The sequence below is a fragment of the Pseudorasbora parva genome, chromosome 18 (genome assembly GCF_024679245.1).
Source record: "Pseudorasbora parva isolate DD20220531a chromosome 18, ASM2467924v1, whole genome shotgun sequence".
NCBI lineage: Eukaryota > Metazoa > Chordata > Actinopteri > Cypriniformes > Gobionidae > Pseudorasbora > Pseudorasbora parva.
The window spans coordinates 11,649,605-11,676,125 of record NC_090189.1 but is presented as its reverse complement, the minus strand read 5'-3'; the positions used below and the strand labels follow the sequence as shown (position 1 = coordinate 11,676,125).

At 39.8% G+C, this 26,521-nt stretch overlaps 1 protein-coding gene across 2 annotated transcripts in view; it reads left to right on the top strand.

The window, feature by feature from the left end:
- LOC137046429 (potassium/sodium hyperpolarization-activated cyclic nucleotide-gated channel 1) overlaps nt 1–26,521 on the top strand; it is a 158,681-nt gene that overhangs the window by 57,721 nt on the left and 74,439 nt on the right. For both annotated transcript variants that reach the window (XM_067423638.1, XM_067423639.1), the window contains exon 3: nt 17,496–17,657. In XM_067423638.1, the coding sequence (XP_067279739.1) occupies nt 17,496–17,657 (162 nt within the window). The remainder of the gene's footprint in view (nt 1–17,495; nt 17,658–26,521) is intronic.

The window sequence follows — 26,521 nt, the reverse complement described above, 5'->3', positions numbered from 1 at the left end:
TTATACACATATGCACACAATGTCAAATTAGAATAACAGAAGCCATCAGCACGCAGTACTGGATTAGATGATACATGCAGTGTAAAATATGTTCAAATGATAAAGTATGCTTTTATGCATGCAGTCTGTAAACAGAGCAGAGCTGGCTGTTATAATGATAGAGCTTATTCTGTTAGAATGAGTTTGCTTACTGTGAACTGACTAATACACTCTTTAATGAGGATTAGAGATTCACATATGCAAATCTGATTGAGACAATCAGAATATCTCTTTATCTCTGTCACCTACAAATCACTCTCTAGCTCTATGTCTCCTGATATTTATATTGCAACACAGGCTCATTGGAAGAACGTGCCTGGGGCAGCATTTGTGTAAAATGATTAGGTTGTTTCTTGCTCGGTTTGGAACACTTTCGAAGTGTCTTTTCATGACTTGTGTTTCCCTGGATTTGTACCCCAGCACTTTGCATTACATGTGCAGTGCTGAACCAGGTGAGATACACAGAAAGCTTATTATAGAAGTCTTAAAAGCCATACATATGGAACTGGTAATTTAAGGAAAAAGTAAAAGAAGGTTTATAAATCATGATTATAAAGTATTGCCATGCCAAAATTATACTCAGAGTGTTGGCCCAGATCCGCCCCACATATGCGTTAAATCCACATGTACCAGATGTGGCCAACACTATGTTGCTGTCTGGGTAATTTGTGAGAAAAAGAAAAAAAAGTTGTTGTTTTACTGTCATTAATGTTAATTTCAGCTGTAGTTTCTGCAGAGAACCGTAGGGGAGAGCGGGGCACAACCTAACGCTTTTTGACTTTCTCAGTTTGTGTAAATCCACCTGGGGTTCAGAGTATTTATGTTTTTACATTCATTTCACAAATCTAGTACAATTATGTGGTTTTGTTTCAGTTATACAGTGTATACTTTTTTATTTTTTTATTATTTACCTCGAAAGAATTGACGTGAAATGTAACACGATTCCCCAAAGGTGGGGTACATTGTAACATCACAGTATAACAGCTTAAAATGTTATCTTATAATCAAAAAAATATCCAAGACCAAATAAACTATATTGCCAATAAAATACAATTATTAACTTTTTCAAATAAAACAATGGCATTTTTAATAATGAAAAACAAACAAATTTTGGAGTATGTGTGGATAGCATGTGTGGAAAGTTTTAAACCTGTGTTACAACTAGCCTCATATTAGGTTGTGCCCCACTCTCCTTTACGTTTAGGTATATTTGGAGTTTTGCAAAAATGTAGATAGAGGTATGTTTTTTTCTATAAGCCTACATTGTTATATTGTGATGTATTTATAGGCCTTGGTCAATGTCCAAATAAAGTAAGGGGGCAAAATCTTCTGATACAGAAAAAATGTATTAGAATCGTAGAGCCTCTTGTCTGCCAAAACTTGTTTAGGCCCAACAGAGTCGAACTTTAGCAAAGCTAATGCTGTTTTGATCTTATTTATGATCGTCTAATTTACACAGTTTCCTCCTTTTATGTTTTCAGTTATGTTTAGGTAATGAATAGTACCCAGGCAGCTGTCAGGGTCTCTCACTGTACTATGTAACATTAGCAATGCTAATAGGCTAACAGGTGTTTTCCTATAAATCAGGATTTTTGTTACTTTGCCTGTTTTTTGTTGTTGTTGTTACACCCTTAGATGTTGTTAGCTTTGATTTGTGTGTGTGTGTGTGTGTGTGTGTGTGTGTGTGTGTGTGTGTGTGTGTGTGTGTGTGTGTGTGTGTGTAAGAGAGAGTCTATTTGAATTTTGTGTCAGTGTAGTTTTGGTTAGCACTGCACTTGTTTGAATATGCTAAATGTACAAATGATGTTTGTAACTTTACAAATGCTTTACCGATGTACTGCAAGCGCATGTTCTTGTACACTAGTAGCCTGTGGTATATACTGTACTCAATACTGAATTTAACATTATAGGCTTGTCTGTTCCATTAAACGTGTTGCTTTTCAGGTAGCTAACTATACATTTACCAAGATTATCTAACTTTAATTTATCAGCAAGATTTTCTTTAAAGTTTTAATCTGCCATGACAATAGTTGACCATAGAAGACCGTTCTAAACTAGTTCCTACTATAGCCCCCCTTGTGGCAATACTAATGCAATGCACACTGGGACTAAATTATGACACATTTTAACACAAAGATGACATGTCTGTCTGCCATCTTACATGAAAATGATCAATGACCTTATCATAGTTCATTCTGGGATTCAGCCATAATAGACTGGGTTGTCTCTGTATCTCAATAAAACGGCATCTATTACAAAAACAAAAGTTCAATGGCCAATTATTACTCACATTTGGTACTTAGTACGTGTTAATTTTGGACCCCGGATGTGTATGAGTGCGATTCTTTACATATGTTAGTACAGATGTAGTCTGCGATGATATTTGTGTCTTAGCTGTGTGTGAGTGTACTAAGCATGCGTGCGTGTGAGATAGTGCTGGAATGGTGATGGGTCAGGGCGCTGCGAAACATCAGGCCTCACAGCCGTTGGCTAATTTTAGCCCTGGTGCACTGTACACCGCTACAGTATCTCTCACACAGGCAGATTAATAGAGTTACAGAAGCCTCTACTGTATCACTGCTGTTGCTCGAGCCATTCCCAGAGACAGTGGTGGGAGGAGAGAAAGAAAGAGCGTGGAGATACAGAAGGAGGTCGAGAAGATGAATAGAGAGGAAAACAAGAGAAAGTATAGAGCTTGAGCAGCGGCTTCTACATAATTCTGTTTTTACAGGCTGTTAGGTTTGCACAGTAATAGATGGGAGATTGCTGATTAGCAAGATTTCCAGTCAATTATTCAGAAAATGATGTTGTTTCCTATATCTTCCGCAATACTTTCCTACTAAAAAAGTGGTTTATTCAAAACAAACAACCAATTCAGCAACATTTCATTCCGTTGGTTGTTGCATTTCATCAGTATGGAAATGAAATGTCTGGTGAGGGGCACTAAAAGAGGGATAGTTCACCAAAAAATGAAAATTTGATGTTTATCTGCTTACCCTCAGGACATTCAAGATGTAGGTGTCTTTGTTTCTTTAGTAGAAATATAATGCATGTCAATTTTTTCTTCTTCTATGAGAGCCACTATGAGAGTAAAAAACACATACATACATACATACATACGAATCCATATTAAACCCTGCGGCTCGTGATGATACATTGATGATACGTCTCAAAACACGAAACGATCGGTTTCTGCAAGAAACCAAACAGTATTTGTTATTTTTTTTACTCATCTCGTTTCCATCCGCAATTACTTCTCCCGAAGAAGGTCCAAACCCATCGTGATTATAGATATGTGTACATACCTCATTCGACCGATCCAAGCATGCACTAATGAGGCACATATATATATATATATATGATCGTGCCGGGTCTTGACCTTATTTGGCAGAAGAATGCCGTTGGGAATACTAGATGAGATTCGCATGCTATGAGGTAAAAAAAAATACATAAATACCGTTCCCGATCATTTCGGGTTTTAAGACATCAATGTATCATCACAAGCCCCAGGGTTTAATATGGATTCGTAAGTACGTATGTGGGTTTTTTACTCTCATAGTGGCTCTCGGTTGGATTTAAAAATCTTAATTTGTGTTCTACTGAAGAAAAAAAAGACACCTACATCTTGGACTTGAACTATCCCTTTAATGCTCTCATATGAAAATAAAGTACCACCTACACTAAACCATACTCTAAACGTAACCAACAGCCTGTTATAGCCTGTATTAATGACCTTAGAAGTTGGATGGGTGATCATTTTCTTCAGTTAAATGAAAACACTTTTATTTGGTAGACAGTCTAATCTCTAGTATAGGACCTCTGCAAGCAAACGTCCACACTCATGTAAAGAACCTGGGTGTTGTTGTTGATTCAGAGTTAAATTTGACAAGCAAATAAACTCTGTCATAGCCAGTTTTTTCCTGCTTAGTGTTTTATGGAAATGTAGTGACCTAGAGACAGTCATTCATGCCTTTATTTCAACAAGCCTTGATTATGCTCTATTTGCTGGTATTAACCAGTTTTCCCCACCACGTTTGCAACTCTTTCAAAATGCTGCAGCTCGTTTCTTAATGGGGAGGAAAAAGCGTGAGCACATCACGCCTATTTTGCAACATTTACATTGGCTACCTGTCGAATACAGAATTGATTACAAGGTTTAAACTTTTGTATTTAAAGCCTTGCATGGTCTGGACCCAGTTTATATCTCAGACCTTATTTGTCCATATTCTCCTAGAAAATCAAACTATTAACCGTCCCATTTTCTAGCTTGAAATCCGAAGGTGACAGAGCCTTTTCCGTATTTGCCCCTAAGCTGTGGAATTCGCTACCTCAATCTGTTAGGTTGACTTCTTTATCTCCATTAAAGTCATCTCTGAAAACATATGTTTTTTTTTCTTTTTCTCAGGCCTATTTATAATTTTGGATATGTTAGTCTGATTTTAATGTTGTTTTATTGTTTAGTTTAGTTTTATTCTCTGTTTTTATTCAGTAGTAGTTTGAAGGAGTTGTTGTTTGAAGGTGCTATATAAATAAAAGTGACCTTGACAGTGTGACGTTAATGTTTATGGGATGCAAATCAGCCTAGGTTGAAAACGGATTTTATTATTTGTGTGGATTAGGATGAATTGTCATTGAAAAATAGGCCAATTAAAAGTGATCACAAAGGAAATGTACTTTTTGGAGGGTGGTAGTTATTTGGTTGTAGGCTATATGAAAATGTACAATGTTATTGCAATATCAATGGTTAACATAGTAAACATATATAAGAGAGAGAGAAAAAAGCAGCAATAAAACAAAACCATATTTGCATATACAAAGTTCCGTCATGAGACTCTAGACGACGTAGGCTGATAGTTCCTTGACTCAATCTGCTTGCAATCACATCACTCTCTGTAGGGCACAGTTAATTGGTTCCTTCTGTATCAGTAGCCAACGAGCTCGCTGTTCAGCTTTCAAATACGAGGGCAGCTTTTGCACTGAGCTTTCAGAAACCCTCCACTTTCCCCAGCTCCACCTGTATAGATCTGCTATGGGTATTCATGTACGCTATATTGTACAGCAGCAGCATGTCTTACTCACAACAGCGTGTTGTGTATGTATTGACAGCAGAGACATAACCAACAGTAGCAGCAGTGTAGCAGATCTATTCCGCCAAGACCAAACAGATCAACATTGTCATATCCATTACCATGCCAAACACTCTGAGAGTTGTCATAACAGAAATGCATGCATTTTGTTGCATTCCTCTGGGAGACCTTGGTCTTGGGATGCACTGCTCTCATAAGCCTGATCATGCTTCCCATGAGGCACTAGGGCATAGTGGAACATGACAAACACACTGAGGTTTATGCATTAGGGACAGATAACACCATTGTGGAGGAATGCAACTGATACACAATCAAATCACTAACTAGAGGAATCTGCCTCCAAACACCACAAGCCAAGAGGAGAACGGAGAGATAAATAGGCTAGTTTGAGAAGGAGAGCGAGCTGGAGAATAATTGATATTAAGTAAGTGTAGACCGCCTGAGGCTTGCTCTGGCATTCACCAATCTCTCTGCTTGACTCTATTGCCTACTTATTACCATTATAAACTATTTTTCTTTTTTTTATATATATCTATTCCTCCTACACCATTCGGTTTGTTCATCTGCTCCTCTACAGCTGCTCATTTGAACAAAAAAACATCAATCTCACTTTACATTTATAATCATATGAGTAAATACTGAGAAGTAGCTGTTCAGACTCGAAAAAGGTCCATGGGGAACCATGGAAAAGTAGAGAAAAAAAATAATAATTTAATAATTAAATAAAGCCCTATCGATTTCAATAAATAAATAATCTAGCAGTACAAGTCAGTATAAAAAAGTAAGAATGTAATATTATACAAGCAAAAATATTTTCCTAATAATATTTCACACTGTAAAGCTTAAAATAATCAATAATTAACTGGTTTGAGTAGTGCAAACTCAAATTAAACAATTAAGTTGAATCAAATTAACTTTACGAGTATTTATATCTATCTTTTTCTTTGGAGTGCTATGCTATGCTAATGTTATCAACGCATTGTGTTGCCAATTAGCATTTGTTAAATTAACTAGTTATTGCTAGATACATTTCCACTACTACAAATATTTAATTTAAAGGGTCATGAAACCCCCCTGCTGCAGCGGTGTTTTTTCACACCTTCGATTTGAAAAGGCTTCTTAAAAGGGGAGTGGTCGACTGTGAAAAGGTGGGATGGTATTGTGTGGAAAGAGGGAATGGTTTGCATAAATAGGGGAGTGTCATATAGGTGCATTAAGATTAGCGATACCAACAGCAGCAGTTACTGCGGTTCTGAGACATGTTCTTGGTTCCCGTTGGCATTGTTTACAACAGTGAGATTAAATGGATGAGTACAGCGAATGAGAGAGCTATGAGTGGCGTGCAGCAGAGATCGCAAATCATTCAGCTCTTCAAACCAGCATAATTCAGTGAGAAATGAAAATAAATGTTATTCTGCATGACGAAATATTTTGCAAATGTGATAAAACTATATTTGTCCAAATATGCACGCTGTTTGGCAAGATGAACAACGCGCCGACGTGATAAGAGAACGTGAACCACCCAACATGCGATGTGATAGAGATGTGTAATTTCTAGATCGGGGTAAAAGCGAAGGGGTTTGAGGCTAGTCTCGACCGCGCATCTGAAGCACAGAGCGACGCGCGCTGGTTTGCCGTGACGATCCGCGCGGTCACTCGGCAGCTAAATCTATATTTGTCCAAATATGCACACTGTTTCACTAAGAGCCCGAACACATGCGGTTTAGTGCATGTCTGTGACCACAAATAAAACGGAGAGGACGTGGCTTTTGTTCATTATCCTACAGATTGGTTATTTTGCACTCCTGACAAAAATTAGGTAGGCTAATGCTTGCAGGTTCGGCGTGCGATTGCTCAAGTTAATTTTACTTTACCGAGCCTTTGTAGCAAAGGCTTCTACAGACGGCGCCGGTTACAGCTTGCTCGGCACCCTTTACGTTATTTCGTATCAGCACAACGCCTAGCTTTCCTCCGTGACTTTTCCGCATGCTGCTTCCAAAACTTCCCCACCATATCTCTACAATAATGATGGAATATGAGCCTGACAGAAGTGACTGTCTCATGCATATTAACTAAATTATCTTGTACGCATACTACAGTGCAGGGATTGGACTGAATGAGCTTTATGTCATGAATATATATCGAGAATTGCTCAGAGCGGTCGACGTCAGCATGTGCCCAGCAGCCCATACTTGGGCCGAAAAGGCCGTGCCGACGTCAGCATTTGTGACGTTGCTCCGACTAAGCTTTTCAAACCGGAAGACAGAAATCGCTCTGAAAAATGCAAAAATAACTATTTTCACATATGAATACCATTAATGAGTACCCTTAGTGTTTTCAATGATGTGCAGCCTATACATGTTTACATCTGTTTACATCTCAAAAAAAGTGTTTTGGGGTTTCATGACCCTTTAAGTTAAATGTATGAACGAGGAAATGTTTAAGTTAAGATCAATTGAAATGTATTAGCCAGTTATGCTTGCTTTAACTTATAGGAATTTCTTAACTTTTAAAAAAATGATGTAACGGATTAAAATAAAATTATTTTATGAAATAGTCTATAATTAAATTCGACTTTATACTTGTAAGGCAAAATTCACTATTACTATTGTTCATACTTAGGGTTAGAGATTTGAACATACTCAAAAACCAAGTATATTACCTCAAATCATGCAGCTTGCTAATAGACAGTGAAAAATCGTTTTCTAAATTATCAGATGTATGATTTTCACCTGGTGGGCAATAATGAGATTGCAGAATGTTTGGACTGACTCATCATATGTTCGATCCGTGTCCGTGTCAGTGCCTGGTAGGGGTTATCTGATGCTGGTGGTCTGATCTTTTAAGTGCTGTGCGCCCTTCCATCAGTAACCTTGAGCATTTATCAAGTGTTGTTGGTTAGCATTCCCATAGTGCTTTGCCTCTAAAAAACACTGTTGTTTGTTAGAGATCAAAGTGGAAACCTGAAGGAAAACATTTATTTATATGTAAACTCCAAAAATGTCTTAAAGCTATTTTATTTCATTAGTCTATATGGCAAAATTGCTAATACAATTGAGATAACTCTTTTATCCAAAGTGACTTACAGGAAAACAATCGCGGAAATGGTTCCTTTGGAACAACCAGGGGTTAATTGCTTTGTCCAAGGGTAGAATGGGGATAAAATTATGTTAGTGAGTTAGTGAGACTGAATTAACCTCAGTGAGTCTCATGTTGGTGAATGACCTCCAACCACCCTACAACTGAAACTGAAACTTTTGTGCCTTATTTTAACGATTGGATGGCTTAAAACACATGGCGCAGGTGCTCTTAGGGCGTGTCCGAATCCATTTCAGTTTATTGACGTAAAAATGGTCAGAGGGCTAAATTGTCTAAATGGGTTGTACCTAGTCTCTTAATGAGTCATGGGTGTGTTTTTGGCATAACTTCCAATAAACCAATCAGAGTCTCATCTCCCATTCCCTTTAAAGGCCAGTTGCGCTCTCACCATGGTGGATTCGCTATTTACATGGCTGAACACTGAATGCTTTTCCAGAGAGGAATCCTTTTATTTTTAATATTTAAAAATGTTTGTGTGCGGCTGTGCGTCCCTGTGTGTGTAATAAGCAAAGTGTATATTGCTATATTACTATCGTTTTGCATATTACTAACGTTATCTTTAAATAAAACTAAAAATACTGCGCTATTGACTTTAGACCAGGTTTTTTGTTGGTCAATGGTGCAGTCAATTTCAGTTGCCTCAAAATAGCAATGCGCCAACAATGCGCCTGAACACACCTCGTTTTCAGACCAGCACGCCCATGGGCGAACAGATGAACACAGTAACTGGTGCATGGAGCTGGACGTGAAAATGATAACTGCGTCGGGCTGAAACTAGCAAAAAAAAACTTGCATCACACCTGCCGCCACATGTGTACAGGTGTATGATAGTGCCTTTTAACTGTTAAGTTATGAAGAAAACATAAGTAGGCTATGTGAATGCAGATACATATCTTCAAAAGGTGTCAGAAAGCAATTCATAAGCCAACAAGTATGTATTGCACTCATAGACTGTAAAAAAAATACGGAGGTAGTGTCCGTGACGTCACCCATAGGATTCCGATAAGCCGTTCTGAAGCTTAAAGTAGATACGAGCTGGGCGTCGCCATCTTGCGAGCGTGTCATTGCGAGTTACTCACGGATAACAGAAAATGGGCAAAAATGCGGAATGTGGGCGGAGCTTAGGTGATGCAATGACTATAGACGGCGGATAAATGGCTATCCACCTGTCATTCAAAGTAACCACGCCCTTAATTATGCAGAACTTAACGTCTTTATATATAACGTAAACGAATGAGTTATAAAAAAAAAAATCACCCCCCTCACAGTTGTCATGAAGGTCAAAATTAGCCGTATAGGCCAAAACCAAAATTTGTACCAGGCTGTAAACATGTTTTTTTCTGCTGTAAATTTGGGAATTTTAACATGGGGCTCAATGAAATTCTGCTTCCTTCTGGAGCATGTCCCTAGTGGCCAGTTGAGGTATTGTAGCTTGCATTACTTCCGTATTGGCTTCCAGAGAGATCGCGGGAGGTTGCTGCTTGATTGCACTGCTAGGGTTGCCACAAGGTGCTACTACAGACATTAGCATACACCACTTCCCTCTACAGCTAGTTTTTCGCTTTCAGGTCAGTAAATGGCTTGGTAAAGCAAAAGTTTGAAGATAATCTTGTAGAGAAAGTTAGCTGCAGAACATTGTCAACATGATTATGGCTAACTACCTGAATAACAACGCATTTGCTTTAAAATAACAGACTTTTAATAGCAACTAAATGTTTAACCGGGCTTCATTGCATTCACTCTTAACACTCTTATACTTGCGATGCATTGTGTCATTAGTGTCATACTTGTGTGAGGTTTTTAGTTATAATCCTGACCAGAGAAACATTGGTGTCTGTGTCTGTTTGTGGATTTTGACTGATTGGATTGATTCACTGGCTTTAAGGGTCTTTCCCATGTCAGCACTTCCTGATATTGTGTGTCAGTCCCAGGAGGTGTATTTCATTTACAAGACAGGCAAAACCAATATAGATACAATGCTATTCATATGTACATAAGACACAGCCATTCCCTCAGGCCAATTTGAAGGTTAATGTGTTGTGACAATTTTCTTGACCCCACGGCTCAATGACTATTACAGCTTTAAATTAGGAGGTGCCACTGGATTTGACTTTTAGACATTAGACCTTGATGAAACAAACATAAAGTCTGTTATTTCGGTCACTAACGTCCCCAGATGGAACTGATAAAATAAGGGTTTCAAACAGGTTTCCAAACCACTCCCTTCTACCATTGGTAAAATCAAATCAAATAAATAGAAAGAAAGAAAGAAAAGAGATAGCCCCACCTCAAACTCACACCATTGGCTGAGGCGCTGTTGCTATGTCGAGCTGGTCGGAAATGCTTAAACAAATAAAGCTACGAAATACTGAAAGCAACACAAAACCATACAGTTTAGACTTTTTAAAGGAATCAACTCTACATATGGTTAGAGTTAGATGGCTTGGAGAAATTACAAACATACTTCATCTTTAAAGGCATGGACCTACATTCACAACACATTTAACTTCCACAATATGATGTATTTTAGAGTAAAACAGCAGGGAATTATGTAGGGCAGGCTTTTTCTTCACCGACATGGCATTGATTACTTGGCTATAAGGTGGAGAAAGTCATTATATTTTGATTAAACCATTCAAATAGGACCAGGTACATTTGAGAAAGTAAATACAGTCAATTTTGATGTTTTCTTGAGTATGGTGATATATGGAAATAAGAGTTCAAATATCAGTTCTCATTAGAAAAATGCATCTGTAACGAAAGAAATTCGACACCCTCAGTATTTCGTAAAGAAATGTCCCTGTATCACATTACAAGCGCCAAACTATGAGAGAAATTTGCAGAGGCAGTTGCGGCAGTCTGTTCTGTTAACGCACGATGACGCCTCAGCTTCTTTGCAGTAACTCAAAAATAGTGTGAGACTATAAAAGGTCACCACATCTCACTGTGGGTTTTGTGGAGCATAAAATGAACTTAACCAATCACCGCAGCGTACAGGCCCATACCACACGTGGCCATTAAAACACCATCAAATTCAACCCTTAGTAATTCCAGCCATATGTGGAGAGAAAGCGCAATTTCATCTACATAGATAACAATTACATTCAGCTTCAAATCCTACCTTAATTTGGCAGGGGCCAGACTCACAGCAATACAGGGTTTATCATGCAAAACCAGTGACCACTAAAGCTGGGGGAAACATTAGTGGAGATCTTTTTTGGGGGGAAAGTATTGAGTTTCTCCGGCCATGGCTGTGTAATGAAATAACTCGCCCGGATAGAAAAGAAACTGAGAGATGTGTAGAGTTAATGGGCTTTTCATGCAAATGAGGGATGGCTGAATTAGCGAGGGTGCCCACGGAGGCATTCAGGAGAGGAGATGGGCTTTGTTCGGAGCCACTGCTGTTGAAACCTTTTATCCCATGCCGTTCGCTAACGGCGGACGATGGTACTAAGCTATAGCATGAGCTTGTCTGATCAACCAACATAATTTTTTATTCATATCGGATAGGAGGTGATGTTTCGAACTGGAGTTACATCCTGAATTGCAATTTCAGAATATTTCATTGTAGTGATTTGGCATTCTCTTTAAAAGTCAATATGAAAACAGCATAGGCTCATTGGAGAAACCTGACTATCTTGCAAAACTCAAAAAATGTACCAAAACATACAATTTACTGTCCACTGTAAAAAATTACTAAAAAATAAGTCACCTGGTTGCCATAAAATGTTGAGTTCATTGAAATTAAAAATTTGAGTTAATACAATGAACATTTTTGAGAATTATCACTTTATTCAAATATTATTAAAATATGTTGTAAGCATATTAGGTAATTGTGCGTTTTATTTGTGACGATGCAGAGAAACATACCAAATTGTGCAATTTGTGATGTGGTTAAGATACAATAATATTTTAGTAGTTTCTATTTATTAAACCAATTTCCTTCATTGTATCAACTAAATTGTTTTTATTTCAATAAACTCTAAATTTTAAGGCAACCAGGTTACTTACTTTTTTAAGTTAAACCAACAACAACAACAACAAAAAAAAAATACAGTGTAGTTTCCAGCTGAAATGAACATCAGGGGCAGTAAAGCACCAACAAATACCTAGTATAGCATTGCACTTGTGATCCGTAACGCTCAGGGAAGAGTCGCGTAAATCATAAGTCATGATAAAAGAGCTCAAATACATTTAGAAGCATACTCAAATGCAAATGGTTACGTTCAAGGTAGGGTTTAATGTGAATGTTTTTTCTAGCGCCACTGGGCATTTTATTTCCAAACCAACATAATAAAACGCTGCCAGATACATGTTAATAGGTTTTAGATGAAACTAACTTTGCCTTTAATGCCACTCACTGAGCATGCATTTCACTTTAAAAAAATTGAAATGTGAAACATAATATAATTTCTCAACAAAAAAAAAAAAAAAAAAAACACCAAAGGCACATATATTTTCAATTAGCCTGGGTTGAAAATGGTCCCTTAGTACTTTTTAAATATATGCTCATCAGTGCATGTTACTGCAAAGAGCAAACATGTTTATCTCTGTAATCTTAAAAAAAAAAAAAAAAAAAAAAAAAAAAAAACCTTGCTTTTGTCTGACATCTCCAATTCCTCGTATTTTCTAACCCCTAAAATGACCTGTCACACAGAGAGCTCTTCACAATTCATTCAATTCCCAGTGGAAAAAAATCCTGGCATATATTTTTTTACCCCTTGAAAATCCTGTTTCACCCAGAAAAATGTCGGGAGTAAAATGCAATTATTTGGTTGTCAATTGCCTAAGAAGTAGTGTTAGTCTACGTTTAAAAAAGAGACAATGTGAATTATGTAACAGCCACAATCTCTTTCGGTCGACTACACGGAATAAGCAGCAAAACAAAACGATAATAAGTGTGTATCTCTTTCACACGCACACATACACTTCTCTCATCCCCTTTCCATTTCTCTGCATTATTTCACTCTGTTTAAAATTGCCAACCGCTTCCGTCTTGCCAAGGCTGAATTGATTTTTTAGGCATTCAAAGCCTTTCACCCTTCTGAGTCTCTGTTGTGCCAGCACACAATGTAGTTTGCATATGACTAATCATCTGCCGTGTTTATATGTAATCTCATATCATTTCAGGCCGTGTCCCCAGTTTGTATCTTCCTCTCTCCTTTCCTCTCCCTCTCTCGCCTCCTAGCTGTACTGCTCTTGTGAAACTTAAACCTACTTAAATCTACCTTTGCTGAAAACACATGCAAATATCCCATGCGTTCTCCAAGACAGGCGGGGAACTCTTGCAATTTTGTGTAAGAGTACCTAATGCTTCACATAAGTGTATGTGGGCGGTATCCTCAGTGGTTCTCAACTGGTGAGTCGTGACCAAAAACAAGCATCTGGTCTATTACAACAATGCTAAATGCAAATAGTGAAATACAACTTGCCATAAAATGTGCGATAGCACAATAAGTATGCTTTTAAAAGGGAGAAGGATATCGCTGTTTTGAATATTTGCACATTGTCAGTAGATCACGTGCAGAACTTTCCACTCCCGTCTACGCTTTTATGGGATTGCTAATTTGCCTAGTAAAGTGTTTGCCCATTGTTTCTTCCAATGCGGTAAATTTCACTCCTGAGGCGGTTTCTAAAAGGTTTCCCATTTAGCCTGTTTTTCCCATGACAAGTTAATTTGCATATTGTCGGGCCTTTGCAGTTGATGCTGAAAGCAGCCTAAGCTATAGTTTGCTGGTTTTACCTGGTTTAAGACCTGGCCAAGCTGGTATTTGCTTAGCTTAGTCTCACCCTCCGATCCGTTGGCTGATGTCTGTTGCATATGGCACACTTATCTTGAAACACTTCAGGAGTTTTGAAGTCGTCATTTGATTGGTTGAATTCTACAGGATGTCCACAAGACACTTATAAGACACAAATAATCAGAAAATAGCCAAAGTGCAAAATTTATCATTAGATATTAGGCAGGTGAAAATAGAGGGAACAACCTGAAAAACACCCAAAACTCATCTAAAACAAGTCAACAGAGCTAGCCTAGAAATCTAGACGCACCCTAGCGGCAGCAAATGTAATCTGCCCGCAAGTGTCGTCTAGCAACTCTCAATACCCTTCTGAGCTGTATTCGCCTAACTCTTGCCGGGTCTATCGTGTATAGAGTCGGTGGGCGTGGTCATAATGACGACGGCCGAGTTGCGTTTGCGTGCTTCTAGTAAACACAGAAACTGGCGAACGGCGGGCTTTCGAATCCGCTTTGACCGCGACTCTGGAAGACTTGGAGTTAAGCTTTTCTCTGAGAAAAGAACGGCACTGAAGTCATTCTTAAAAAGGGAAGATGTGTTCGGAGTTTTGCCGACCGGATACGGCGAATGTTTAATCTATCAACAAGCTCTGTTTCACCTTCATTGCTCTGGTTGGTTGTAGCGCTATCCTATCGCGTGCAGAGGGAGTTTGAAAGACAACCCGCCCCTCGGATTGAGCTGTCAATGTTGAGTTTCCAGACCAAAAATCTTGATGTGGGTCTGGCTTGTCAGGCTACAACAGAGTAGCAAAGGCCAGCAAAACAATAAAGCATCATTGTGAATTACCACTCAATGTCTAATGTAAAATCTGAACCCTAAAGCCAAACCAATTGAGAACCACTGTGGACTATAGAACAGCTCTCTTTTTTTATTGCAGTTTTATTGATGCAGAGCTATTAAGTATCAGACCTTTAGCAGGCAAAGGTGAGATGGATAACACATCATCTCTTGTGTTGACTGTTGTCTTTGTGCTTGACCATAATTGTTTTGAATCCCCCCAGGGCAGTGACTGGTCAATTCTGAGATGCTGCCTACTCTCATGACGCTCTATTCTCACTCCATTATTAGCAATATGAATCTACAAAAGAGGTGAAAAGGCATGCCAATCTCAGCTATGTCTACATAGTAATGCAGAAACTGTACAACTTCACAGAGGACATTAAGAACAATGGGTAAGCAGAGTAGGAAACAGGCTACTTTGGAGGTGTATCTAACAGCATTTCAGACTTACAAAGGCCACGCTCACACAGCCACAGAATACAGTTGTCATTCCTGCATTAATACTAAATATGATATTCACATACAGTTCAGTTATTTACTGGGTGACAACTGCATTCTAGAACCAAACTCACACCTGTTCATTTTCATGATTCACAACTGCATTCTTGGAAAGCACAACTGTGTGAACAGAACAGGACAACTAGTCTGCCACGTCGTACAACGGGAGAGTGTGTTGTAAACAAGAGTGTTGTAAACAAGTGTTCGAGTGTGGTTTTGCTTTCGGCAACTTATAGCGATGAGCTGTGTGTCATCTTAAGGTTTTACATTCAGTCTCTGTTCTCCACCTGAGCTGCTTCTGTCAGTTTTGTGTTCTTTGCGAGACTCAAATGCTCCGCTTCCCAAAAGCTGCTGCCAGTTAATAAAGATTTAACGGATGAACCTGTGGCTTGTAAGTGATAATACTTTTTTATGGTTGTTGCCATCTTGAATATTATTTTGGTCACTGTTGGTATAGTTGCTGGTGGGAATACGGGCTTGACTTCGGTTGCACGTTCATAGTGACAGTATCTGAGACAGTATGCTAAGTTGCTGTTTGAACAGGACGTTTCAAGACTCACACTTGTAAGTGTGGTTGTCAATCATAAAAAAAGACAGTGTGAATGAGTGTTATAGACAAAATGAAATCAAAATGTACCTACCCAATTTACTTTCTTAATAAATGTCACTTATTTTATTGTGTACGATTCATCGGTGCCTGTTATTCATACATTTTCATCAAAATTAAATTACTTTCTCAACTCTGAAATGACTGTTCTAATGACTGTTCAAATTGGCATAATTATAGACAGTGCACACACATATATTATGTAAACACAAACTTTTATTTTGAATGTGATTAACAGATTATTGAATGCGATTATTGAATGCGATACATATATATTTTAGAAAGAACTCTCTAATGCTCAACAAGGCAACATTTACTTGGTCAAAAAATCCAGTAAAAACAGTAATATTGTAAAAATATTACTGCAGTTTTAAAAACTGTTTTCTATTTTAAAGGGGTCATAAACTGGCTTTTTTATTTTTTACTTTTATATTTAATGTTGTCTTTTTAATGTTGTTTTTACATTCAAAAACATCATAATGAATAAGTAGCTTATGGTCTATTTTCTTCCTTGGTTTTGAACCTAGCTCTTGAAACGCTCGGTTTTTCAGGGGTGGGCTGCACTTAAGACTTGGAAGTAAATGGCCACTGCTATGATTGGATAATTGTTTTGCATATTATAATGAGCTTCGGCTCTAGTGAGTACATGTGGGGAATTGTTTTGAGAACTTCCAATGTGGAGAAATGGCAACCGGAATGATTCGCCCACAGGGCTCGCAAAATGTCTTTATCCAACAAACACAACGATTTATCTCTCATCCATCTGCAATTAATAGGAATGTTATTTTTTATTACTTTGTCTGGCTCACTTGGTGGATAGAACCACAAACTCTGCATAACTAACACACAGACACACACTTTTTTTTACTTACATAATTTTGTTGCATCATTCCTGTCAGATCAAGAAGCCAAAGCATCGTTTTTTTTTCCCATCTCATCCTGTCTGCAAATCCAGTCTCTTGCTTACAAAGGAATTTGGTGAAGCGAACAAATGCAATGTGAGCTGGATCTTTAATAAAAAATAAAGTTCAATCATGCATTGCTAATATTGGAATTCGAAGGAAGTTCATTACATGGTAGAAACATGTCATAAGCTTTATTGCTTGGAAGTTCGATCCAGTTTAGCTCCATGTAGGCCTATGTTATTTATCTAATGTCAGACACGATTCGGTGGGTGCGGCTACAGAATGAGGCGTTCGTCTTGAGGCGGTATTTCACTGCACTCTGATGTCACAGGGAAGCACATTCACAGATCAATCGTCAGCTTTTCTTTGACTAACAAGGACGTTTTCAGCTCTGAAACTTACAGGAGATTCTTATATTAAAAATACCTATTATATAAAAAAAGCTCAAAGAGAAAGTTGTTTTCTCAATTTATGACCCCTATATTTTAAATGTAATTTATTTCTGTGATGGCAAAGCTGCACTTTCAGCAGCCATTACTCCAGTCTGTAGTGTCACATGACATCCTCTTTTCTCAATATGAAAAATAGTGATTGCTGTTACTCAACAAAACACCATCCTGTGCGAAAGCCAAATTTCTTTAATGGAACCACTGACCTTTTTCTCCTTTTGTTCCTCCTCCAGATTTTTCATATGACATATGACCTGGCGAGTGCAGTGGTAAGAATCTTTAATCTGATTGGCATGATGTTGTTGCTGTGTCACTGGGACGGATGCCTGCAGTTCCTGGTGCCCCTCCTGCAAGACTTCCCTCCTGATTGCTGGGTGTCCTTAAACGGTATGGTTGTAAGTATTCAAAACTTTTCATTACTCTTTCCAAACTATTTTGCAATTTTATTTCAAACCAAAAACTGGATCAGGTCAAAACGATCATTTGATGAGTGGATAAGAAATGATTTAGTGAAAATGTTCTCTAAACATTTAACTGTTCTTCATTAAGAAACTTGGTAATGACAGTAAATACATGTTGCATTCACATGGTGTCAGAATTACCATTATTACGGGATGACAACTTCTAAATCGTTCACATGACGGGACTCAGAAATTGCTCGTTTCTGTGGCAACTCTCACGGATCCAAGGGTGGCTTTGTTGGTTATGACAGCAAAATACTTAATCACTATATACACTCTCATGACAAAAGGTACGTAAGCTGTCAATTGGGTGGTACCCTTTACAAAGGTGTACCTGAAGAGTGCATATTATTAGTTCAAAGGTATTGGTAACATTAAAAAATCTTACTGATTTCAAGTACTCATGTACTAAAAAATATTCTGAACACAAAGTTTATACAAACTAGCGTGGATTGCTCTACATGTTAGTCTTTTTTCATGTCTAAAGGGCCCGATTTAATTTGAAGTGAAATTGAAGAACAATCTGGTGTGATGTAATTTCGAACAAAATCAGGCCAAAACGAAGTTTTTGTTTCGGAAATTCGAAACAGCTTGCTAAAGCTGGTAAACGCCTTTGAACTACCATTGGTCCGTGGTGATGATGTAATAGGTAGGTGTGTTCTGAGGCCCCGCCTTCTTTCACGTGGAAATCTTCTTCAGCTCATTTCCTCTGTCCAGTCCTGGTAAAAACATATTTTTCTGCTGGTAAAAACATAAACACAACGTATATACCAGAAAATGAAAATGTAATTCTAATTTAAAGAGACAGACATTAAAAGGGAAAGATTCAGATCTGTATCTGACACGGATAGATCTCTGTCTGTTGCGATAATATAAACCTCTCCTGATATTAAATGTATTAATAAAATAAATCATATATTGTTACCTTTTGGAGCTTGGAATAGTTCAGTTTGTGCAGATGTGTTATATCATCACTGTCCTTGTCGGAGCTTATTTCCCAGTACATTCATCATCTGGCTCATATTCACCATACAAAATCAATATGACTTAAGTGAATCTAGAGTTTTACACTTCAATTTGTTTGACAAAATCATGAAACAACTTACACAACATGATTACACCTTTTTTTTAATGAAACAACCCTGAGCATATGAATATTTGGACTTGCCCATCCCATTACTGTTAAAATCCGAGAGGCACTGGGCAGAACATTTTATACTTGACCTTTATCAAACGAGAGCTGTTCAGCTAATCAGGACAGATGGCTCGCTGTAGTTTTTCACCACACATCATGTTGGTGCTAAATGGATGTTAAAATGCCAAGCCTATTTTTTTCTTCGCTCAGTTTTACGAATGAGTTCAACTTGCATTTCAGGTCAAATTGTAGTGCTTGTAAAAGTATTAGGCTTTTTTAGGAAGTCACATTACTCTGATTCCCACTAACAAAGATTATGCATTCACTTTGAAAGTGTACGCAGATATCAGCAGACGGCATGTGCAAATCTCTTTGCATATTCTTCTGAGCCTGTTAGCTTGGCATCACATTAGATAACAGTCTTGGGTGGTGGTGGTGGTGGTGGTGGTGGGGTGATACGGCTGTTCGTGGTTACGCAACCATATCCCCCTTCAAGTGCTACAGGGCTCAATCTAACTTTGAGGGGCTCTGTGTGATACTGTGTGCCCCTCGGCTCTTGAGGGCCTTACCGGGAATCATTGATATTTGTGTTTTGAAATGTTACAAACCTCTGGCTATACTGAACATGACATTTCTGACAAATTAAAGACACTGCGATGAGCGTCAAAGTTAAAGCCTCAGTCTGCTTTTACTTAGAAACGTTTTATGGCAAACACACTACTTGCCTCTTCAATCCAAATTGATAGATGAGAGAAATAGATGGAAAGTATACATACTACAACACCCAAGAAAATAAGTCCCTTGTTATAGCTGTTATGCTTACAGTAAGTGACATAGTGGTGCTCCAAATATGTACTTTTTTTTCAAATTCTACGAAAATTTCTCTCGCCTTTGCGTTCTGAGCTAAAGAAGAGGTCGGACGCTTATGGCGTTTGTACTGCAGTTGGATGCAATAGGAGGTTTAAATTGCCCCTTGTGGCTCTGGTTTAAAAAAACTACCTTCGGGTTCCTGTATTTTTTTTTTAACAGAGAATATGAACATACTGTCATACACACACACACATGTTGGTCTATGTGGTTTACAGGGACTCTCCACAGGCGTAATGGTTTTTATACTGTACAAACCGTATTTTCTTTCCCCTTACACTGCCCCTGCCCCTAAACCTACCCATCACAGGAAACATTCTGCATTTTTACTTTCTCAAAAAAACATCATTTAGTACGTTTTTACGGCCATTTGAAATATGAGGACATTTGATATGTCCTCATAAACCACATGTATAATGTAATACCAGTGTAATACCCATGTAGTTATACAAATTTGTGTCCTCCTAAAACACATAAACAGGCTCTCTCACACACACACACACACACACACACACACACACACACACACACACACACACACACACACACACACACACACACACACACACCTACACACACACACACACACACACACACACGTTGTGTTTTTATGTTTTATGGGGACTTTCCATAGACCAGTGGCGATTTCTTTAAGAGCAAGGGAAGCTCGGCTTCCCTTATAATGTCACAAAATTAATGGTCAAATATGTACTATTGTATTAACATTTTATTGACTACAAATGCGTTAGAAAACGTTCATCTCAAAGACGAGTTCGTTCAGAATTAAGTTACATATAGCAGGTCGGCTGACTCGATTTCCTTCTCATACATTCCCGCAGCGTCTCAGTGCATTTCCCTATAGACCCTTTTACTGTTTGTATACAATGATGACGTAGCAACGTATGCGCGCGCATTTTGGCAACAAACTGTGGCGAGAATCAGCAGCATGTCAAGCTACGTGAGCGGATTAAGCAACACAAACCGAGAAAGCTATTTTAAAAAGTTGACTTTATCAAATGGTATTCGGCTACCAGATCTGTGTACTATAGTGGAGTGGATAGAAGACGTTAGCAGATGGCCAGATATAACTTAGTGGTCGTATATATACGTATTTAGTTGAGAAACCGAGCGTGTACACCCGAGACAAGCATATAAATCACTGGATGCTTATGAATACGTTGTCTGTGGGCATGTACAGAATGTCCAATACAATTTTCTACATTTATTCTTATTCTTCACACAGACATACATTTATCCTTTTCCTTACATTTTATGTTGTTATTGATTCGTGTCGACACACTTCTGTTTAAAGTTTAATTTTGTAATGCTATAGTACTTTAATAGCAACTATGTTGCTTGCATACATTTCTCAGATGGTTATTTTGCAATTAAACTATTAATAAAATCATTACAAATGAAATTGATAAGTACTGTGATTATTGATATGATAATCTGGGGGTGGGGGTACATTATACACACCAGTGGCAGCCAATGTTGGGAGGTTTATTATAAATAATTACGTTTCAAGTGCAGTAAATGTTTTACAAATGATTTTTTTTTATGCAAGCATTTTTATGTCCTCGTTCCAATCAATGCATTTAATCGCCTGCAGCCACAGGTACCGCCGGTTCTTCTGAAACGACCGTGATCCTGTCGGAATCCTATAAAACTTAAGCCCATTGGTGGAATAGCGATTAGTGCAACCGAAAACGCAACAGCCAGACATTTTGATGCTAGGAAACCGTTTTGATAAACTTTCGGAGTTGCTCACACGTTAAAACCACTAGGGAACAACACCACTTCCGTTGCCAAAATGCGCGCGCAACTCTTTGATCACGTGGGCTGTAAAAGGGTCTATTGAAGCCCAGCGTCCATTGACTTCAATGGGGCTGCTTTGAACGTTTTTTTTCAGCGCTTCGAAACTAGACGGTCATTGGATAAACGCTGCGATTATGTCCCGCCCACGGACGCTCAGCATCTCTGGGGGTGAATGGGGAGTGGGCTGGCCCAGACTCCGAGCTTCTGCGGGATGATTGGATGGTCTGTCGAAAGACTGCATCTCCTTTTGACTGACAGCGATTCTGTACTATAAGGAATCAATGAAGCTATTCGCGCTCAGTCCCATCGCGGATTTCTCAAGTTCAGTCGAAATAAAAACTGCTGCAACCTATTTCTTTGATATTTGCTTGGCGAAATTGCTTATTTTTCATCATACATTTCACACAATTATACACCACATTCCTTGTTTCAGTTTTACAGAGTTTAATATTTTTTTATAGCTCTGCTGGCCATTGAGAGGACACTGGTCAAGTCACTTGAAAAGACTCCTAGTTGGTACGACAGGGTCACAGACCATTTTCTTGAAAAGGAACGTAGGGCAGAATTTATTTTTAAATAAATAGACAATTTTATGATGTAGGCCGAAAATGAGCTTCCCCTCTCTGACAGACCAGTAGCCGCCACTGCCATAGACATAATGATTTTTACACTGTACAAACACTATCCCCTAATCTGAACCCTTCTCCTTAACCTACCCATCACAGAAAACTGTGTTTTTACATTTTCATTCTGATTTATAAGCTGCTATCCTCATTGGGACAAAAAATGTCCCCACACAGACAAGGATTTCAGATATGGCCATCTTTGTGAGGACATTTTGTCCTAACGTTAGGGTTTACCTGGAAAACACACACACACATGCACGCACGCACGCACGCGCACACACACACACACACACACACACACACACACAATTTCAAAACCTAGTGAGCTGTCTATTTAGACAGAAAGAGACCATATGAAGGCTGTGCATTTTTCAGTTAAATCAATCTCAGAATGCTTGCACTGAACTCACCTTCTGGGAAGTTTCAACTTTCAAGTCTAGAAGTCATAAATGTGCATGCAAGTGAAAAAAGTTCATGTAATGGGCCTTTTTCGCTTCAGCAAAAACTGGTAGAAGTTTTATTACTAATGCAACAAAATGAAAACCAAATGATGCGCAGATAATTGATGCATATCTCTGTGTTTTATCCTTCCTGCGTAGCCACAGAAGATAGTGGCAATGTCATTTTGTCACACAAAACTAATTCATAAACCGACTGAATTACTAGTATTTTATGGCAAGCTTTAGAGCTGTTCTTCATCAACTAACAATACACAAAATGTCCTGTACATCAGAATGACAAACAGAACCATTTAAAAATGTGGGGTCGGCATAAGTCTCTCATGATCACCAAGGCATGGATTCAATTGAAAATTACAGTAAAAACAGTAGTATTGTGAAATACCATAATTTAATATACATGCTTTCTTTAATATATTTTAATATGTAATTTATTACTATGATGGTTTCAGCAGCCATTACAAGTGTTGCATTATTAATGTTGAAAATAGAATTACTATGTACTAACATTTGAATTAATTTAATACAATGCACTTATTGTGTACATGTTTTTACATTGTACTTACATTTGAAAAAATACCTGCATTTAGGCTAATTAGATCTGTAATTAATTTCTGTAGTTACATTTATAATTACCCTGTTGACACTCCCCTTACACCTAACCCATACACCACACCTGTCCCTAACTTTACCCTTAAACTAACCCATACACCACACCTGTCCCTAACTTTACCCTTAAACTAACCCATACACCACACCTGTCCCTAACTTTACCCTTAAACTAACCCATACACCACACCTGTCCCTAACTTTACCCTTAAACTAACCCATACACCACACCTGTCCCTAACTTTACCCTTAAACTAACCCACACACCACACCTGTCCCTAACTTTACTCTTAAACTAACCCATACACCACACCTGTCCCTAACTTTACTCTTAAACTAACCCATACACCACACCTGTCCCTAACTTTACCCTTAAAACTTACCCATTGTCACGGGAATAAAGGCAGAGGATTCAAAAGCAAGTGCAAACTCGTTTATTAGAATAATGCAAGAAGTAAGAGAGTCAGAGTTCGATGGGGGATGATGACGTCAGCACTGGTAGCGCAGGATCCCAATGGGCAGACCCGATCCCAGGTCCGTGCAAAGGTGAGTGAAGGACGCTGCAGAGTGACGAATTCCCGTGTGTGACGAAGTCCTGTGTGTGTGTGTGGCGAACCCTCAGCAGAGGGAAAGGCAAGATCCACAGAAGGCAGAGCGGGTCAGAGATCTGCCAGGAAAATCCTCGAGGGCAGAGAAGAGCGATCCTCTGGAAAGCAAGCAGAGCGATCCTCCGAGACAAACAAGCAAAGTCCAAACTCAGGCAACGCCAACGATCCTGCTGGAGAGAGAGAGAGAATGCCAAACACAACCACACACACCAACACAGGGAACGAAAACAACGATCTGACAAACACAAGACGCTAGACAATGGGTATAAGTAGACCCAGGAAACAAGTGGCAGCTGGTGCTGTAATCAGCGGGGAAATAATCAGCTGCCACGCCCACCACCACACACATGCACCAACACTCACGTACCACATAACACAGTGCAGGGCGAACAGGTGAATTCATGAACCGTGACAGTACCCCTCCCCCTAAGAGCGCCTCTTGGCGCTCCCAGGAGGACCTACCTGTCGATTGAAATCATCGATAAGAGAGTGATCCAGAATGTCCCTAGCAGGAACCCAACTTCTCTCCTCCGGACCGTAACCTTCCCAGTCCACCAAATACTGAAATCCGCGTCCCCTCCGTCTCGAGTCCAGGATACGATTAACCGAATATGTTGGTTCCCCATCTACGAGACGCGGCGGTGGAGGAACCGGGACCGGCGGATTAATAGGTGAATGAAACACAGGTTTTAATTTGGAAACATGGAATACGGAATGGATCCTCCTGTACACTGGAGGGAGTTTGAGGCGGACTGCCACCGGATTAATGATCTTGGTGACAGTGAACGGGCCAATAAATTTGGGAGCTAACTTATTGCTAACGGCGCGGATCGGAATATTCTTGGTAGAAAGCCACACTTTTTGGCCTACGACGTAAACGGGTGGCTTCGACCGGTGGCGATCGGCCTTAGCCTTGGTGCGTGCTCCCACTTGGAGCAGAGTCTCGCGGGCTCTGGTCCATGTGCGACGGCACCTCTGGACGAAGGCGTGAGCGGAGGGGACCGCGACTTCGGATTCCAGACTGGGAAAAATAGGTGGCTGGTACCCTATACTAGCTTCAAACGGAGTGAGGCCCGTGGATGACACTGGTAACGAATTGTGTGCGTACTCCACCATAGAGAGTTGTTGGCTCCAGGAGGAAGGATTCTTGGCAACCATACATCGTAACACTCTCTCAAGATCCTGATTGGCTCGCTCCGTCTGCCCATTGCTCTGGGGATGGAAACCCGAAGACAGACTAACCGTCGCCCCCAGCAATCTACAAAACTCACGCCAGAATTTGGACACAAATTGGGGCCCCCTGTCAGAGACCACATCTATCGGGAGGCCATGTAAGCGAAAGACATGGTCTATGACAGCCACCGCTGTCTCCTTGGCAGAAGGTAATTTGGCCAAGGGGATGAAATGAGTTGCCTTCGAGAACCGGTCCACGACGGTTAAAACCACCGTCTTGCCCTGGGAGGGTGGGAGGGCGGTTACAAAATCTAGCGCTATGTGGGACCAGGGTCTCGAAGGAACAGACAGCGGTTGGAGTAACCCATCTGGAGGGCGATTGGAAGTCTTACCTGTGGCACAGACCGAACAAGCCAAAACAAAATCTCGGATGTCACGAGCCATAGTTGGCCACCAGAACCGTTGCTTGACCAAAAAACTGGTGCGATTAGCTCCTGGATGGCATGCTACGTTAGAACAATGACCCCAACGGATGACGTCTGAACGTAGCCCCTCTGGCACAAATAAACGACTCGGTGGCCCACCGGGCGGAGGCGTTACCCCTTCTAAGGCCGCTTGGACCTTCGACTCGATCTCCCATGTGAGTGTGGAAACAATGATGTTCTCCGGTAAAATACACTCGGGAGTAGACGGGCGTTCGGAACGGTCAAAAACACGAGACAACGCGTCGGGCTTGATGTTTTTCGAACCCGGCCGGTATGAAAGCGAAAAATCGAAGCGACCGAAAAATAGGGCCCACCGAGCCTGCCTAGAGTTAAGCCTTTTAGCAGTTCTGATATATTCCAAATTCTTGTGATCGGTCCAGACTATAAAAGGCACCCCTGACCCTTCTAACCAGTGACGCCATTCTTCCAACGCGAACTTTACTGCCAACAACTCTCTATTACCAATGTCATAATTGCGTTCGGCCGGTGATAGACGATGAGAAAGAAACGCGCATGGGTGCATCTTGTCATCCGAGGAAGAACGCTGGGAAAGAACCGCTCCTATCCCCACCTCTGACGCGTCGACCTCTACCACGAACTGACGTGATGGATCAGGGGTAATCAGGATGGGAGCCGAAACGAAGCGGCTCTTCAGGTTGGAAAATGCCGCCTCGGCAGCATTAGACCACCTGAACGTAGTCTTGGGAGAGGTCAAGGCAGTCAGAGGTGCGGCTAGTTGGCTGAAATTGCGAATGAAACGCCGGTAGAAGTTGGCGAACCCCAGAAACCGCTGTAGGGCCTTACGGGAATCTGGACTTGGCCACTCTACCACAGCCTTAACCTTATCGGGATCCATGCGTATTCCCTCGGACGAGATGATGTAACCTAGGAAAGGAACAGACTGTGCATGAAAATCGCATTTCTCCGCCTTGACAAAAAGCCCATTCACTAGCAACCTCTGGAGCACTCGTCTGACGTGCTGAACGTGTTCCTGGAGAGACGACGAAAATATCAGTATG